The sequence below is a fragment of the Ictalurus punctatus genome, chromosome 12 (genome assembly GCF_001660625.3).
Source record: "Ictalurus punctatus breed USDA103 chromosome 12, Coco_2.0, whole genome shotgun sequence".
Lineage (NCBI taxonomy): Eukaryota > Metazoa > Chordata > Actinopteri > Siluriformes > Ictaluridae > Ictalurus > Ictalurus punctatus.
In genome coordinates, this window is record NC_030427.2 from 28,814,537 (window position 1) to 28,827,651 (window position 13,115).

The window sequence follows — 13,115 nt, forward strand, 5'->3', positions numbered from 1 at the left end:
GGGACAGGTTTGGGCCTCTTAGTTCCGGTGAAGGGAAATTCATTAATGCTACAGCACACAAAGACATTCTATATAATTATGTGCAACAGTTTGGGGAAGAAACACATGTGGTTGTGATGGGCAGGTGTCCACAAACCTTTGGCCGAATAGCGTAAACTGTTTTCAAAATGTTAAACATCAAATGTAGGATATCTGTACACTGGTAAAAACCTTTGTTCGAGCAGTACCACCAATTCAACGCTCCTGTTCACTGTGATGGTGAGACTGAGACACCATGAGCACGGAAGTTACAACAGGAAAAGCCACAAGAATTGTCTGGTACAGTGGTGCAGCAGTTATAAGTGGTACGGATGATGTTCTCTAAAAATAATAGGTCAGCGATAAAAAAAATAATCAATCAATAATCAACTCTTTCCCTCAAGTGTCTCTACAGACTCGCTACATGATTGTCTCATTCATAGCCAGATAGGTACCTTTACTGACTTCATTCCCACTACGCTATCTGCTGTTTCTGAGATAATTAGTAAATCTAATTCTACTTCCTGTCAGATTGATCCTGCCCCCACCTCCTTACTTATGCTTTGCCTGCCTGTTGTCTCAATGTCTATTTCCCACCTCATCAATAGAATATTTAGTACTGGATTTGTCCCTTCAGAACTCAAAATTGCTGCTCTCGCTCCAGTTTTAAAAAAGCCTAGCTTGGACCCCTCAGATCTTATAAAAACTACCGGTCTATTTCTAATCTACCTTTCTTGGCTAAAGTAATGGAGGAAATGGTTGCTTCTCAGCTTCTTTCCTACTTAAGATCTTACAATCTCTTTGAATGCTTTCAGTCTGGCTTCCGTCCACGTCATAGCACTGAGACTGCGCACTGAGTTTCAAATGATATTCGGACGGCTTCCGACTCAGGTGCCATTACTTTTCTGGTCCTCTTAGACATTAGTTCTGCTTTCTGATAATGGAATTTCTGGCATTGCCTTATCTTGGTTTATTTCTTACCTCTCTGGTCGTCAGCACTTCATTTCCATTCGTCAATTTACCACTCTCAAGGTGTTCCTCAGGTTTCTGTACTTGGTCTGCTGATTTTTATCATCTACATGCTTCTCTTAGGTCACATTATTCACCACCATGGCCTTAATTTCCAATACTACGCTGATGACACTCTACTCTATATTAGCTCATAACACTCTGCTCCTTTCCCCACAAACGCCTTATCTGAATGTATCACGGACATTATTTCCTGGATGACCAGTAACCTTCTCAAACTCAATACTGAAAAAACAGATGTGTTAGTAGTAGCATCTCCACATGTTCTATCTCATCTTCCTGATCAGTTAATTGATATTAATGGTGTCCTGGTCAGACCCTCCAATACTGTCTGCAACCTTGGTATTATCTTTGACTCACACTCTCTTTTAACTCGCACATCTTCTCTCTCACAAAAACAGCCTTTTATCGTCTTTGCAATATTGCTAGACTTAGGGTCATTCTTAAACACCAAATATGCCAAAACCCTCGTCCATGCCTTCATCAGTTCTAGGCTTGAATACTGTAATGCTCGCTTTTCTGGCCTTCCCACTAAAACAATCAATAAATTGAAATACATCCAGAATTCAGCAGCCAGGGTTCTCACTCATTTTAATAAATCATCACATCTCTCCTGTCCTACACAGGTTACACTGGTTACCTGATTCATATCAGATCCAATATAAAGTTCTCCTTATCACTTTAAAAGCCTTACATGGTCTAGCCCCCTCTACCTGTAATTATTATTAAAGATGTGACACACGTGCAAGTCCTGGCCTTCTCCACCTGGAACCACTTGCTGAACCTTCTGCAAATCTTCTGAGGCCTTTGGACTTCATAATAAACTACAAATAAACCTGCATATTTTCATGATCTTCAGTGCTTTAATCAAGTGGTTCTCAAAGTTTGGTCCATGAAGCATAGCAGGAAAGCCATTGTTTTTATTGTTATTTTGTTACTGCACTGGACATATTAACTGTAACACATGTTTGGCGGAAGCATGAGGCTTTATTTGAGCAAATCCAAAAATCCCAATGAGTATCCATTGCGGAGGTCAAAACACGGGAAGGAAGCAACGTCACCACAGTCAAAAACAGACGAAGGTCAAACCAGGAAACAATACACGCTGAACAGGAACTAAAAAAAAAGGCTTCGGCTTAACTATACAAGTGCACGATAAGACTTCACAAAGAGAGAAACAAATCAAGGACTAAACACAGTACAGGTGAACACAATAGGTCAGCAACCAATCACAGGGAAGGAAACAGAAACAAAAAAGGACATAATGTCAAAGCAGCCCTTGCCAGGGTGGGAGTGGCAGTGTGCTGGGAATTCTTGACAGGAGCTCACCATTATCAAAGTTATTATATTTATCGAGGTGTATAGTTATTACACATACATATTAGCCTGTTCCACTGTTCACTTGAATTGAATGAGTTTAATCTGAAGTAGGCTATAAATGATCTCAAATTAGACCTAATGTGTTCTGTTTGTGGAAAGTAGAATAAAAATGCTCTATTTCTAATAACTAGCCAAAATATTATCGTACACACTGAAATAATGAGCCTATTAGTGGAACAGATTAGTGGATTACGTTAGAAGATGGAACTTATTTAACAGTCAAAGGTTGCAAAAAATCATTCAAAAAAGTTTGTTAATCCACTAAGATTCCGTAGTATACTTAATCCACACCGGTTAAAGTTGTTAGGGGAAGTTAAACGCAAAGCTTTTCTGTCCCTCACTAGGCCGAATACAATGTGAACATGTAAATAAATGAATCTTGCTACATTAAGTCCCATTAATTTGGAGATTATACCGGATATACTGGAGTATATTGTGGTTGTACAATCTCTGCCATATTTTATTATACATTTGCTGCAAAATATAAATATAAACATATTTCCAGTAGAACAGATGCTGAAAATTTCTACCATAAATAAAGTGTGCAAGCAGCTTACATAAGATAAGATATAAGATTACATAGATAACCGTGTTTCAAAAAAACAACAATTTGGGATTACAATTCATGAATCCATGTTTAGGGTTTCCTGGTAATATTAACTACCCCTGGCTCGGGTTTGAAGCTTATCACTCGGCCCCATGATAAAAAGCAAGGCTCAGATGACAAATCCACGTCACGTTATTTATCTCAGACACTTCTAGTCACCAATAAGTACACTCTCCACACCTCACACTCTCACTCCTGAAACTATTTTGCCTCCGTATCCGAGATCATTCATATTTCTAAATATCTTCCAGATCAAGGTCTCCATGATGCGATGCACCTGGGTGGCTCTCTGCATCGCCATGTTCGTGATGTCAGGTAAGAAATCTCATTTCATGCTGGAAAATGTTACTGCTCGTTGAAGCTAAGCGTTTCATTAGATCTGGCAACAACTCCTCGATGTTAAAATTTCATTTGTGTGCGATATATCGACTGCACATTTGCGATATTTGTTTGTTTTTATTGGTTTTGGTCTAAGCTTGTAAAACTTACCTCATGAAGAGTTTATTAGAATTATAAGGAAAGCAATTTATGTAAAGAACTGAAGAAACTCCATCAGACGTGATTCTGCAATTGTATTATTTACAATCTAAATGAAGATGATCAAAATAATAAATGACTAATAAAGAGTAAGAGTAACAAATGCCAATAAATCCAATAAAGTATTTTTTTTTCTTTCTTCTTATTCTTCTTCTTCTTCTTTTTTTTTTTTTTTTACAATTTTTTTTATATTGATATTTGATATAGATAATAAATAGAGGTAATATTTAAGAACGAGGACAAGGTCAACCAATCAACATGGGTTCCTTAACATTCTGTGTATTGCACATAAATAGATTGATGTGGAATTGGTGTTTATTATCACATAATGTTTAGAGAAGGTAAGTATTTTAACCCTGTTTTTTTTTTTTACCCTGCAGATTCTCTTAAAGGTATGAGTTTGGGGAAATCCGGGGGAAATAACAAAGCTACGAACCCCTCATTCAAGTACGAGTTCACCATGGACATCACCAACCATATCTACACCGATGCCCTGCTCAACCACAATTCTCCTAAATATGAGCTATTGTCCACACAAGTTACCGGCGTTGTGAGTTTTTCACTTTGGTTTTGCTCTTGATTAGAAAGTCTGAGGACAAAATAGTGCTAATTAGAGTTGGGACCATTAAGAATTTTGGAAATGAAAATAAATAAATAAATAAATAAATAAATAAAAGGCACAGAATCTGGCTCTTTAACATCTTTTCATAATAATAATTGTAAACGCATGTTGGCCACGATAAAAAGGATTGTGCAATATTGAATATAAACTTAGTGCAAGTGATCATCCAGGATAAATACGCAACGTAGTCGACTGTGGCCAATCAAGATCTATCTTACTTGGGAGCAAATGAAAATGTTAAAGGTGAAACATCTCGTATCTATCTTGCAAATCTAAAACTATTGATAAAAACTATTAATACGATCATAATGTGATCTACGCAGGCTTAAAATGGGCCTGCTGAATTGACAACTTTTATTAGTTTCTTGAGATTGAGGGATTACTGTAACAACCAGATAAACCTTATAAAGAACCATATAAAGCCCGAGCATATTCTGGTGAGTCCGTTCTTCTTTTGCAGCTCTACTCCATCTACGGCTGCCCCTCTTGTAACACACACACGTTTTATCAAGGAGTATCAGCGATGACCTTCAGGTACCACTCTAGTTCCTCATGCTGCAGTAGTGTTTATTTTAAGTGAATGTTTAATATTTGTTTTAAAAGGACACAGGTTTTTGTATGCACACCTAAACACAAAGCACTTTCCGTATCTTCAGTAATCAAACTGGAACCGTGCTTGTAAAGGCTACACTCGTGTTCCAGTCAAACCAAATCGACGCTGAGGTGATCAAAGCCCTGTTTATGAATGCGCTTGCTGACAACAGTGTAATAAATGGCCTTGTATTCAACCCTAAATTCACACAAGGTAAGCATGCGTGAAAGCGCATATAATATTTTTTTTGGAGTTTTGATTATCATTAACATATTTTAAAAATACTAACAATAATGCCTCCATACAGCCATATCAAGTTCAACTCCTACACCAACAAGTCCTACCACCGCAACCACCACTACAGCCAGTACTCGTCCTACCACTGCCACCACTCATCCTACTATTACAACCACCACTCATCCCCCCACTAAAACTATCACTCGTCCTACCAATGCCACCCCTCGTCCCACTACTACAACCACCATTCGTCCTACCACTACAACCACCACTACCACAACAACCACCACTCGTCCCACTACAACAACCACCACTCGTCCTAAAACTCATCCTCATGCTAAGCCCCCAACACACCACAATGCCGCCTCTTCTTTCTTTCATCAAAGTCCTATAACTCTGACTTCATTTCTCCGCTTCGGTCTTTCATTTGGCCTCTTTTTCCTCATCAGCTATTCTTTTTAATCTTGTAAACCTGATGTGTCATAATAACCAGGTATAATGTGTGACTGAAATATTACACCCAATTCTTGTCCCACCACTACAACCACCGCTCTTCCTACCACTCCAACCACCACTCATCCCAACTCTAAAACCACTACTTATCCTTTCACAACAACCACAACTAGTCCTATAGCTACAATCACCATTTATACTACCAGTGAAACTACCACTCATCCCATCATTACAACCACCACTCGTCCCACCACTTGTCCCACCGCTCACACCACCACTACAACATCATCCCACCACTAACACCACCACTCTTCCTCCACAACCACCACTCATCCCACCACCTATCCTTCTACTACAACATAAAAATGCCACCTCTTCATCCATTTTCTAATGTATCTGGTATGATGTTTCATTCTGCCGGCTTTTCCTCATCAGCTATTCTTTTTAATTTAACTGCTTAACCAAGTAAAATTATAACCAGGTACAGTGTGTGACTAAAATAATTTTATGGTACATGTTTCATATAGCTAAAATGGAAATAATCATATTGCAAGCCTGTGTGAAACCTACCAGATTGAAGAAACGCCCTTACAGCATGTTTATTTGAAAAATCCTGAGTGTTTTTCTTATATATACTTTTTGTTTGTTTCTTTCTGTATAATCTATTAAAAGCTGTTGTGTTAACTAGTCTTGTCGTCCCTTTATTGCCTATGTGTGCCAACTAAACAGTCAATTTTAACAAATTTTCAAATACATATTTTGACACACCATTTTTCATAAAACGGGTTTCCATGTTTAAGGCCACTGTTGATACACAGCCAATAGTCTATGAAACGCCTACAGCAATCACATGCATGAGTAGTCCATAATTGACCCAATGTCGGTAGATTTGTGGACTTCAACCTACACAGGTCCATGCAAGCTAGGACGCCAATACTAATGTGGGTAATAATAGAATCAATAAATTCATACAACCTTATTCTTCTGGTCATTAACATAGGTTGTGAACATAAGGATGGATCAGGACTATAGATGAGGTTTGACTGTGACCGTAGGTGTGGTTAAGGGATATAGATTGACTGGTAAACAGAGAGCTTCATACGAAAACCGGGTTCCTGCTTCACTTCCACAGACCAGTGAGGTAACTGCAACACGGCTGCTACTAACCGGATCAGTTTTTCAATCTGATGCTCTCTTTTTCCATCACTCATGAGTATGATCCCAAGGTACTTAAACTCCTCCACCAGGAGCATGGTCTCTCCACAATCTTTTCTGAGAAACAACCTCAGATTTGCTGCTGCTGATTTTCAACCCAGCTGATTCACAATTAACAGTGAAATACTGGAGTTCATGCTGGAGGTCCATGTTGGATTGTGCCAAGTGAACATAATCTATATAAATAACAGGGATATTACTTCTAGCCCCAATACTCAACCCCTACCCCCATACTCAACACCTCTTCAACCTTGGCTTCACCGTGATATGCTATCCATGAAAACCACAAACAGGAGAGCAGTCAAGACACAGCCTTGATGGAGACTGAAACCTACCTTAAATGGTTTTGATTTAATGTCAAGAAAGTGGACATTAAGGTCTCATTGCACTAATACAGAGATCGGATTGCACAAGTGGCAAAACCAGATACCCCATTCTCCTGCAGTAGATCCTACAACAAATGTCAGGGCATCAAATCAAATCTAATCTCATCTAATCAATCCTCATGGCCCTGTAATAATCTCCATCCCTGAATTGTCTACATCACTCACCTCTCCAACAATAGCGGTTGTCTGGTGGACATTCTATGGCTGCCGTCGCATCATCCATGTGGATGCTACACAGGTGGATGCTGGTTAAGGAGATTTCCCCCTCATATAATGTAAAGCATTTTGAGTGTCACTTAAAGCACTATATAAAACTAAGGAATTATTATATTAGTTTATTATAAACATAACATGGGTCTTCAAACATATAGCAAACATTTACTAAGCAAATTGTTTTCAGGAAATGTGATTCCTTTCACATTTCATTCTCTGTCTTAAATGAATTTTAATAAGATCCTGATGATCGAAAGAGGCTATGGTCCATCATGAGTAAAAAAACAAAACCCTACAGTTTAACTGTTTTCTTTCTTTGACAGGTTTAGTCACCTATTATAAATCTATTCTATTCACCTTGACTGAAACACTGAAAGTATTCCTTGTAGTAGATAAGCGCCTTAATAAGTCCAGTTGGATGTAGCTGAATGTGTATACACGACAAAAAAAAAAAAAAGAAACGTCCTCTCACGTACGTCTGCTTTTATTTCCAGCAAATTTCTTAACATGTGTAAATATTTGTATTAACATAAAAAGATTCAACGACTGAGACATTTGAGGAACAGAAATGGAATAATGAGTCCCTAAACAAAGCCGGGGGTCGATATCAAAAGGAACAGTCAGTATCTGGTGTGTTCTCCAGCTGCTTTAAGTACTACAGTGCATCTCATCCTCATGGACTGCACCAGATTTGTCAGTTCTTGCTGTGAGACGTTCCCTCACTCTTCCACCAAGGCATGTGCAAGTTCTCCATCACGTCTGGGAAGGGACACATGGTTACACATGGTTTTCCACTGCAAGGATGATCAGATGTCCTTCGTGTCTCCCTGTAGCACTGTACATATACATTCAGCTACAATCAGGGTGTAATCCTCTATGACCTTGAGTTTAAGCACAACATGTTGCATTTTGTATAAGGACTAAGCTGATAATGGATAATGTGTGGATAATGCTTAATGTAAAACAAACTAGCCATGATTCCAGTTAATGAATCAGCGATACAGTAGCATGCTTTTTTTTTTTTTTTTGCTGTTGTTTAGCCCCACCTGTTTCCGTATCTCGGCCTCCTCACAAGGTATATCAGCTGCTTCACACCGAGACCATTTTCCTTTGCTCAGACGTACTCGCAGATTTCGTCGTCTCAGAATATTTCACCTCCACATCCAACACTGACATTGCGTTTCTTCCAGATGGCGGTCTCCAGGATGCGGTCCGCCTGGGCGGCTCTCTGCATCGCCGTGCTAGTGATGTCAGGTAATACAAATACAAAAAGAAATAATAAATAAAGGAATGAATGAAGTAAAATATTTGAAATGAAATAAAAGAGACAAGCTCATTCTGAACTGTGTTAATGATTGATTGTGTAGTGCGTGGGTCGAAACCTTCTCAAAGTTCTGTAATTTAAACATTATTTTTATTTATTATTTTTTTTTACATATGTTTGTTGGTACAGTATATTTGTTCAGTAAAAGTGTTAAAGTCTTTTGAATACAAGCATCTGAATCCAGACCAATCTCATTGTAGTGTTAAAATATTATCCTTATCGTTCAATTTTATACAGTCAAACGTGCAGATAAAATTGTTGTAAGTTGTGATTTATTTCATTTTCTGTATTGTCGGAAACTATTACAGTAATGACTCGATGTACCTGCTGTAGTTTCATTCTAAAGCAAAAAATATTATCAGAATAAATAAAACAGTAGTGTTTGAGAAAGGGATGGTTATTCTCTTCAGATCATTATATGAACATACAGTGGGGGAAATAAGTATTGAACGCGTCAACATTTTGTTTCAGTAAATATATTTCCAATGAAGCTATTCACATGAAATTCTCACCAGACTTTGCTATTAACTCAAGAAATCCACATTTATAAAGAAATCCAAACATTAAAGTCCACAAATAAAGTTATGTGTAATAAAGTGGAATGACACGGGAAAAAAGTATTGAACACACTAACTGAAATGTATTTAATACTTAGTGGAGAAGGCTTTATTTGTAATGACAGCTTGAAGACACTTCCTGTATGAAGAATTTAATGGGCTGCAGTATTCAGGTGTGATTTTGGCCCGTTCTTCTGAACATATCGTCTTTAAATCTTGTTCAGTTGGATTCGAGTGAGGTGATTGGCTGGGCCATTCTAACACCTTGATTTATTTCTCTGAAACCAATTGAGAATTTTCTTTGCTGTGTGCTTTGGATCGTTGTCCTGCTGGAAGCTCCACCCACGTCTCATCTTCATCATCCTGGTGGATGGCAGCAGATTCTTCTCAAGAATCTCCCGGTAAAGGGCTCCATTCATCGTTCCTTCAATTATATGAAGTCTGTCAGTACCATGTGATGAAAAACAGCCCCACACCATGATGCTTCCACCTCCACACTTCACTGTTGGTGTAGTGTTTTTAGGGTGACGTGCAGTGCCATTTCTTCTCCAAACATGGCGTGTAGTATGACAGCCAAAAAGTAAAAAAAAAATTTCCTGTGTCATTCCAGTTCATTTATGGACTTTAATGTTGTGAATTCTTTATATATTTCCGGATTCCTTGAGTTAATACCGATGTCTGGTGAAAATTTCATGTGAATAGCTTCAATACTTTTGACGCACTCAATACTTATTTCCCCACACTGTATATATTTAAGACAGACAATAGAGTTAGTTTTTTCCCCCACTGCAGGCTCTGCTGAAGGTGCTAGTTTGGTGACATTAAAAGCGGCGAACACAGAACCGTCATACTCTTATGACTTAACCATGGACGTCACAAACCGCATCTACAGTGATTCTCTCCTCAACCCTTACTCTGACGACTATAATATGATGTATGAGGAAGTTAGCACTGCGGTGAGTGATTTACCTCACAGCAAAAATTGATAACTTAATTTATTATGAGATTTGCAAAGTCTAAATATCAACTATAAGGCATGCACGTCGTACTGCCGGTCTTTATTATATTCTGATGTCTCGTGTGCTAATTACATTCACCAAATCTTTTCTGGCGTTTTTCCATTTGCATGTTCTGAAATTCTAAATTCATGACTGAGTTCAGATCCGTCCATCGGTGAGAGATCGAAATGAAAGAAATCAGTGAAGAAAATCCAAATATGGACCTTTATTTTGAGACAACTTCCAAAGTTTTCCACCAGTGAGATAGTGTGAGAATTCAAAATAAAGAGGCTAGAAATGTCCGCCAGGTCATTGAGATATACCTGGTTGCTGTAAATCAAAATGGAACAATCTGCCTTGCCTTAGTGTTATACTGTAGGAGAAGAAAGCTTGAAGAATCTCTCAATGTGAACTTGTTCTTTCTTCCCAGCTCTACTCTGTCTACGGCTGCCCCACTTGCGACACACGCACATTTTATCAAGGTGTGACAGCCATGACCTTCAGGTATGACCTTAAATATCAGTTTACTTCCTCATCTAGCAACAGGCTCTATTCTATAAGTACACAGACCTGAACGGTTTATTTCACTCTGACCAGATTAAACTGTTACTGAAAGTGAGAAAGAGTGTAAATTTCCCAACAAACATGAACATCTCCAACATTGAAACAGCCCTAGAGTGGTGTCTGAGTTGCACTTAGCTTGTATCGACACATATTGGCCAGCTCATTCATTACTGGAAAGAGACCACCCCTGAGCAGATCAGATTTTCGTGGTGGTTCTTTCTTTCCGTTACGAGTGTATCGGGTGTAGCTGTACTGGTGTGTTTAAAACACCTCAGTGTCATTTCTGGCTTGAGAAACAGTCCAACAACCAAAAATATTCCGCTTATAGTGGAACTGTGGTCAGAACACGACACCGACGAAAGGTAGACGAGGATTTACACACATCGTGCAGTGAAAAAGATGTGCATTAGTAATTGTACACCTAAGGTAGTGTAGTAAAGTGTGCCTCATACATTCACACTGCCATGCCTTAAAATACCTCTGTACCTGCATATGGGTACAGTGTCAATTACATTTTAAAAATATTTCATTGTGTATATCACAGGTATTAAACACCTAACCTCTTGATCCTCCTTGCAGCCGTAAAGTTCATCTGCAACATTAAATATCACTGGAGTTATTTATTATCTCTCTGGCTCCATGTCTAGTGACAAGGCTGGATCTGTGGTTGTTCAGGCCACCATCATGTTCTACTCAGACCAAACCAATGCCATGGTGATCAAGTACCTATTTCTGCAGGCCGTCAATAGCAGAAATGAAATAAATGGCCTGAGAATCAACCCTGGATTCACACAGGGTAAGAATAAATACTGACTTATTTAAAGTGCAAATAATACAGTAAATAAGCATAATGAAAAATACTAACTGTCTAACTAACTATCCTCTTCTCAGTGTCTTCACAATCCACAAGCGTTTCCCATCCAACCACCACTCCAACCACCACTCCAACCACCACTCCAACCACTACCCCAACCACTACTCCAACCACTACTCCAACCACTACTCGTCTAATAACATGTGACCCATATTTAACTAATCATGATATCATTCAGATAATTATGTCATGTTTTATCACTCCAACCCCTACTCCAACCACTACTCCAACCACTACTCCAACCACTACTCCAACCACTACTCCAACTACTCGTACCACCACTCCTACAACAACTACAACCACTACTCTAGTCTATTAAAACAGGGTGAATCCATTCCTTTAACCGATCTCCTGCCATTACTAAAACTACTTAATCAGATTGTTTAAAAAAGAAAAAGAAAAAAAGAAACAGATTGCATGTAGTTAATCATATGACATGATATTAAATTCATATTAAAACAGACGACACATGAAACCCTTGAAAGGCTCGATTAAAGTATAATATTCTATCTGTAAAGAGCAACCTTTTTTTCACACCTCCTGTGTTCAAACACCATCTGAGTCACCGTCCAATGGGCAATCTGTATTTTCTCTCCCATTACCATGGTAGAAATGGGATTTAGAAATGTTCTGTTTTCTGAAGTCTATACTTCATAGCCTACCCATTAACCTCCTACAACTACCTCACCTCTCAATCACAATACATTTACAGAGTGGGAATGAAATAGTCCCTGCCCACAAGATGTCATGTGACCACATGTCAAAAGGACAATGTTCAAATCACTTTTGTTTGTTCAGAAATGACTTAAATATCTGATAATCACCTGACATCTTAAGAGCATGTGTTTGTTACTCCTTAACAAACTTTTAACATCGATCATTGCTCTTGTATTTCTTATATGATTCAAGAACCTATGTTGTAAACCTGCCTTCACAATTTTTACATCATTCTTCCTCTATTCAGTATCTTTCTTCTTTCTTTTTTCTTTTCATTAATGTCATTTTCAGTTAATCATTAGAGGAATAGATGCAGATTTGTCTACAATGTCTCAATGCCTGTTGTAAACAGCACAAAACTAATAAAATGGGATTATGCAAGCTTGAAATTTTTCCTCCCAGGACGTGTGTGTGTGTGTGTGTGTGTGTGTGTGTGTGTGTTTACATAATTGTTCATCTCCAATACGTAGTTCAGTCTAAGACAAACGATGTAGTATATAAAGGGTTTACTTTACAATTCAATTCAATACAAATATGATTTAAACATTTTACACACAACAAATATTCTTACAAACCACGATACCAACATCTTAATCATTTATAAAGATCTCTGAATTAACACTTCATAGCAAACGCTGTTCTTTAAATAGAGCACATGATGTGTTTATAAAGTTGTCATCAAAGTTCAAAGTCCATCAATGATCGATTCAATTAGCATGAATCAAAATCCAATCCAAACACAGAGCACTTAAAGCAAAATCTAATCCAAGCAAATAACTGTTCAAGCAAAAT

At 38.2% G+C, this 13,115-nt stretch overlaps 2 protein-coding genes across 2 annotated transcripts; both read left to right on the forward strand.

Annotated features, from left to right (window-relative positions):
• Positions 1-3,176: 3,176 nt before the first annotated feature.
• On the forward strand, positions 3,177-6,159 carry LOC108273327 (transcription initiation factor TFIID subunit 12). The gene is made up of 5 exons (XM_017482493.2): positions 3,177-3,349; positions 3,952-4,121; positions 4,654-4,727; positions 4,850-4,998; positions 5,093-6,159. Exons 1-5 carry the CDS (start codon positions 3,298-3,300, stop codon positions 5,482-5,484), a joined length of 837 nt encoding a protein of 278 aa, XP_017337982.1. The 5' UTR covers positions 3,177-3,297; the 3' UTR covers positions 5,485-6,159.
• Positions 6,160-8,377: 2,218 nt separating this feature from the next.
• On the forward strand, positions 8,378-12,712 carry LOC128628712 (G8 domain-containing protein DDB_G0286311). Its single transcript, XM_053684328.1, has 5 exons — positions 8,378-8,543; positions 9,963-10,126; positions 10,599-10,672; positions 11,380-11,528; positions 11,624-12,712. Exons 1-5 carry the CDS (start codon positions 8,480-8,482, stop codon positions 11,923-11,925), a joined length of 753 nt encoding a protein of 250 aa, XP_053540303.1. The 5' UTR covers positions 8,378-8,479; the 3' UTR covers positions 11,926-12,712.
• The last annotated feature ends 403 nt before the right edge of the window (positions 12,713-13,115 follow it).

What these genes read in the sequence shown, in the direction of transcription:
- LOC108273327 (XM_017482493.2), top strand. Translation starts at nt 3,298, where the DNA reads ATGATGCGATGCACCTGGGTGGCTCTCTGCATCGCCATGTTCGTGATG. An exon ending in CCACACAAGTTACCGGCGTT is followed by an intron (nt 4,122 to 4,653) that starts GTGAGTTTTTCA and finishes CTTCTTTTGCAG; the next exon opens with CTCTACTCCATCTACGGCTG. An exon ending in GTATCAGCGATGACCTTCAG is followed by an intron (nt 4,728 to 4,849) that starts GTACCACTCTAG and finishes CCGTATCTTCAG; the next exon opens with TAATCAAACTGGAACCGTGC.
- LOC128628712 (XM_053684328.1), top strand. Translation starts at nt 8,480, where the DNA reads ATGGCGGTCTCCAGGATGCGGTCCGCCTGGGCGGCTCTCTGCATCGCC. An exon ending in CGCCGTGCTAGTGATGTCAG is followed by an intron (nt 8,544 to 9,962) that starts GTAATACAAATA and finishes CCCCCACTGCAG; the next exon opens with GCTCTGCTGAAGGTGCTAGT. An exon ending in ATGAGGAAGTTAGCACTGCG is followed by an intron (nt 10,127 to 10,598) that starts GTGAGTGATTTA and finishes CTTTCTTCCCAG; the next exon opens with CTCTACTCTGTCTACGGCTG.